This window comes from Octopus bimaculoides, chromosome 25 (assembly GCF_001194135.2).
Source record: "Octopus bimaculoides isolate UCB-OBI-ISO-001 chromosome 25, ASM119413v2, whole genome shotgun sequence".
Classification (NCBI taxonomy): Eukaryota; Metazoa; Mollusca; class Cephalopoda; order Octopoda; family Octopodidae; genus Octopus; species Octopus bimaculoides.
In genome coordinates, this window is record NC_069005.1 from 20928983 (window position 1) to 20934534 (window position 5552).

At 37.9% G+C, this 5552-nt stretch overlaps 1 protein-coding gene across 1 annotated transcript in view; it reads right to left on the reverse strand.

Annotated features, from left to right (window-relative positions):
* The window catches only part of LOC106875169 (ADP-ribose pyrophosphatase, mitochondrial), a 99295-nt gene extending 95356 nt beyond the window's left edge, over window positions 1-3939 (reverse strand). The window contains exon 1 of the mRNA XM_014923199.2: window positions 3574-3939. Coding sequence (XP_014778685.1) covers window positions 3574-3580 — 7 coding nt within the window. The 5' untranslated portion in view covers window positions 3581-3939. The remainder of the gene's footprint in view (window positions 1-3573) is intronic.
* Window positions 3940-5552: the final 1613 nt, after the last annotated feature.

The following is a 5552-nucleotide window of genomic DNA, read 5'->3' on the forward strand; positions in this document are numbered from 1 at the left end:
ATGATGATGATGATGATGATGACATACAGGGTGTTCAGACTAAATTTCCTGTTTTGCATCTCCTTTTTTCAGGAACAGCTTAATGTATTGGTGAACAGTCAAGTGGCACTGGAGTCCTTAAAGATTAAGGTTGTAGTTGAGAAAAAGTTAGCTAACATGGCGGACTAGAAACTATCTGAATATTAGTTTCGAATTTTGACCCAAGGCCAGCAATTTCAGGGGAGAGGTAAGTCAATTACATTGACCCCAGTGCTCAACTGATACTTATTTTATTGACCTTGAAAGAATGGAAGGCAAAGCTGACCCCGGTGGAATTTGAACTCAGAATGTAAAGACATCCCGTATGCTAATGATTCTACCAGCTCACTACCTTAAGCCATCTGAATATTGGAAAAGAGTTATTTCTATCATGATGATTCATGCCAGATGTCAAAATGCTGACATCATGACTGCAGTTCAATGCTCTGTGAATACTGTAAAAGCTGTAAGACATGACATGGATAGCTGTAATGGAAACTTTGAAATTGTGGCCAGTAGGAAGGGTCACAGCAAGCATTCTGACTGTGTTTGCATGCTGGAATTCATCCCTACTTTTTGAACAGAGCATTAGGTTCTCAATTCCCAAAAGTCAGGAAGATACTTTTGGTATGAAAGGTCTGAGAAAACCTTGCATGTCTTCTCATCTGGTGCCCATTGTCCCCTAACTGTTACATTTTTTCCTCTAATGAGCAATACTCTCATATAAGCCTTGAGATTTGGAAGGGTTAATAAATGGCTAGGCTTGAAGAAATCTGAGCCCTTTAGATGCAGTCTACAGTGTTTCTGTGTTAACTATTTTAATATTCTACATATATAAGCAGTAAGCATTCTAGAACTTTGAGGCGGCAGAGAAAGAGAGCAAGCGAGAAGGGGTGATCGGGTTTGATGAAACCTTTGTTGTTTAGATGTAGTCTAGAATGTTTATATGTCTGACCATATCACTATTCTATATAAGTGACCCATACTAGAGTAATTACTATTCTGTAAAGGGTTGTGAATTAATTAAAGCTTAAGTATTTTCTGGTCCTCAAGGCAAAAGTTTAGTCTTTGGAATGCAGTCTATGCTGTTTGTAAAAGATCACGTATAAGTCTAGTCAGGGCAGTTTTATCAAGGGCTAAAAAGTTTCTTTTGAGTTCCCTTTCATCCTGTAAATATTAAAATTCAAAACATACACACTTACATTTTTGCTTATGACAGCCCATCAAAGGTGATGACATTCCAAGACTTTCATCCTCCTCTGCCTCCACTAAATTGCTTCTCATGGGAATGGATGTGGCTGACAAGACCAATATGAGATAAGCAGATCCTGTGGCACTGGGGGTACTGAAAGTAACCCCAAACATCAGCCACAGGGGTTGGGGACATCTCTTCCTCTTTTCATGCAGTCTCCTGTGTTCAGTTTCGAAGCACTTTGCTCCAACATCAGACAAAGACCTCCATGTCTTCTAATTAATAGCCATGGGCTCCAACCAATTGGGAGGGTCGCTGCATAAAATGAGAGATTGCTTAAGATGATCATGTAAACAAAGTTTTGGCTGTCCATGAGGCCTACTTCAGAGCTCAATGTTGCTGAAGAGGACCATCTCTGGGTGTCAGATACTTGGCATCTGAATCACACAGTCAACCCAATGGAGAAGACGACAAAGGATGCAGGCCTCAGTGCTGTAGATACCGGCCCTTGGGAGAATTTTGGTACAAGGCACTTTGTCCTTCCACATGAAACCGCAGATACTCTGGAGTGATCTGATATGGAATTCAGTTGTCTGATCTGGTGTTCTTAGCACTTGTGCAGGAGGGTGGATACACAGAGAACTCAAATAATGATTTTTGTACTTGCTCTAAGGCTCTTGTTCTGAAAAACTCGTTCACTGAGTCTCCTGAAAGATGCAGAGGCCAAATTGATCCTGAGATCTCAGTAAACTCTTGTGTATGATTGCGATGTACCCACTGTACCCCACCACTCATAACCCTGTGTCTAGCCATATCACTATCCCAGATATGTAAGCAGCATTCATCAGCTCTATGGTATGTTGTCTAAATTTCAGGGAAATTGCTGCGTGGTTAAAAGTTTGCTTCCCAACCACATGGTTCCAGGTTCAGTCCTATTGTGTAGCACCTTGGACAAGTGTCTTCTACTATAGCCTCAGACTGACCAAAGCCTTGTGAGTGGAGTTTGTAGACAGAAACTGCAAGAAGCCTCTGTTTGTGTGTGTGTCTGTGTGTGTGTGTGTGTGTGTGTGTGTGTGCGTGTGTGTTCATGTCTGTGTTTGTCCCCCACCACTGCTTGACAACCAGTGTTGGTGTCTTTACATCCCCATAACTTAGCAAATTTGGCAAAAGAGATTGACAGAATAAGTACCAGGCATAACAAAGAAAAAAAATATACTAGGGTTGATTCATTTGACTAAAAAAATTCTTCAAGGCACTGCTCCAGTATGACCACAGTCAAATGGCTGAAAGCAGTAAAAGATAAAAGATATCTCTAGATTTACATTTGAAATCCCATTGATATATGCCTCACCACTTTCATGGATTGATTCTTATCTACTGTGATTAAAATGATCAGTCAGTGCAACATGAGGTGGTATATGTTTTGTGAACATACCTGACATGTTCAGCATATAGAGAATTTAAAATATTCCCATTGATGCAGGTTAGCTGCTATTCTGCCACAATCTGGCTTCAGCCTGTATGTATGTGTCCACTGATTTCTTGTTAGATGATAGAAACCAGACATTAATTCGGTGAAGTCCCCAACTACATCCCATCACTGGGAGAATGTTCTCTCCATTTGTCTCTTTGAGTTTTCTTAATGCTGAAATTTTTTTTCTATTTCTGATATAGAACTAGGGCTATTGTCAATTATGTTCTTAACCAGTAGTAGTCTATAGCATATAACAACTTGCCCTAGTAGTCTATTTTTGATGCTCATCTCCTCATTGGTCACAGAAGCCACCAGAAGCAACGTCATAACATGATACAAACTTTAAAACCTCTAAATCAGGGGTTTTCAAACTTTTTGACTTGCGGATCCCTTCATATTTCAGGTTTTACCTTAGGGACCCCCTTATAAACGCTTATGAAATTTATACATAAATATTTGCTTAGAATGACATATATTTTTACATTTATTTATTTAACAGTATTTAACAAATAGGTTTATTGTCAATTAAAAGATTTCGATTAAAAAACATATATAAAATCAAATTGCCCATAAAAAGTATTTGCTGTCCACGGACCCCCTGTGGTCCGTGGACCACAGTTTGAAAACCACTGCTCTAAATAAGTCAAAAGGAACAGCAACTGTTACATTCTGATTCAACCTTTTTTTTTTTACCTCAGAAGGTTGGAAAACAAAGTTAATGTCAATGAAATTTTGAACTCAGAATATAAAAGGACTTAACTAAATACTGCAAATCATTTTGTCACTACCATATCATTTCTAGTAAATTTTTAAAGTTCAACCACACCAATAAACACTAGTCTCTCTCCCACACCACAAGCCAAACAATGAAAAAAAAACATTTACTCACCTTCCATGCGAATGAATTCTTTGAATTGATTTACAATTAGGGAGTTATTTGAGTTATTGCTTTTGTTGCAATAGTGGTTGTAGTAGTTGTTCTTGGTTGTTGTTTGGTTCTCGGTTAGTCCCGATCCAACATTATCACAGACATTCAAGTTGTAACACCCTCATCATATGGCAGTGTATGTGTAGGATGACATTATTCAATGTGGTCTTCTCATCTCAATGTAGTAGATGTGTGATCAGAGGGGAAATTTGATTGCAATTTCTAGTATAAATATTATTTATTTGATTGAATTGTGTAAAGCCATATATCTTCTTATGCCAGCTGTGAACTCACCAACAAACAAACATCTAACTTGCTCATCTTCTCATTAAACAGATGGTTCAGTCATCAAAGAAATCAATAAATAGAAACTTTTGTTGTAATTTTAAAAGCATACAACTTCCGCTTGATAGTGTCACATTAGCATATGGTAAAATATTGTTATTTTAATGCACATTCATACATATATATTTAGATACATTATAGACACATCAAGGAAAATTCAATAATTAGCATATGAAATATATTTATGTACAGGCACACATATAATCACAGATACAGCATAACCATATGAAGCACATTTGCTCATGCACACACACACATACACACAGATATATCACAGAGACACATAGCAGATCAATATTTACAATTTAAGACACATAATAAGTACTTTCAGGAAGATCAACATACACATGTGACATACACACTTAGATACATCACGAATATGTTATCATGTGTCAACAAACACATGTAACACATCTTTTGTAAATCTGACAGAAAATACAATGGCTTGGTTGAACTCTTTGTAAAAACAATGGATTTGAGGCAACATGCCTTCTTGTAGAGACAGGTGTTAGAGGATTTGTTGGAACTAGGGTTCAGTCGATGTTCAGAAGTCTTGAACTAGCTGTAAAGGAGAGAAAAAAATGTTGCCAGGAAATCCTCAGAAGCTATTAAGAAAACAAGTCATTATATCTGACTCCAAAGAGAGGCCGAGCGGCACAGCAAGAATGAGCATTGAGGACAATAGAAACACTTTGCTGAGAGTGACAACATCTGACTCAACAAAGCTTGTGCACTTGCATAGAAGTTTTTTCAGCTACATCTGTGGATTGCCTCAGATAGCTGTGGTGTTGTGGTGAAAGGGAGCCGAAGCACAGAACTGTTTCACTGCCTGATGTGCCATCAACTCCTGCATTCAGAGATGGAGTACAGCAGAACCTTCAGCATGTAAGTATTCACCTCATACTCCAAAGCCTAGACTAAAAAACAACACCATAAAGTTTTAGTCCAAGATCATCCATGATTAAATAGATCTCATAGATTACTGTATGTACACTGGATTATCGAGACAAAGCATGATACATACAATGGCATCTGTCTGTGTCATTACTAATTAGTACACTATACTGCATAACTGACATCTACTTCAGTCATTTCCAAATGATACACAGGATATTATTACTATCATTATGACAATTGTAAGCAGACCACTGTTGTATGTACAGTCATGCATCTCAATCATTAGTAACTAACACATTATATATAACATTATATTATCATTATAACTAATACATTATTTACATTATTTACATTTGTCGGATATTTGTCCTCATCTTGTTTGTTGTTAACACAACGTTTCGGCTGATATACCCTCCAGCCTTCGTCAGGTGTCTTGGGTTATGACCAAAAACTGCGTGTACTCCATCCCATGCAGCTGTGGTAGATTATACAAAGGCGAAACATGTCGCCCCCTCAAAATAAGGGTAGAAGAACATCGCAAAGCTGTGACACGAGGAGATATTGATAAATCGGGTATAGCTGATCATGTATGGAAAAATGGAAACCACCTCCCCCTGTGGGACGAAGTTAAAATAATAGACAGGGAACAACACTGGAAAATATGAAAACTAAAAGAAGCAGCACATATGCTAGGACAC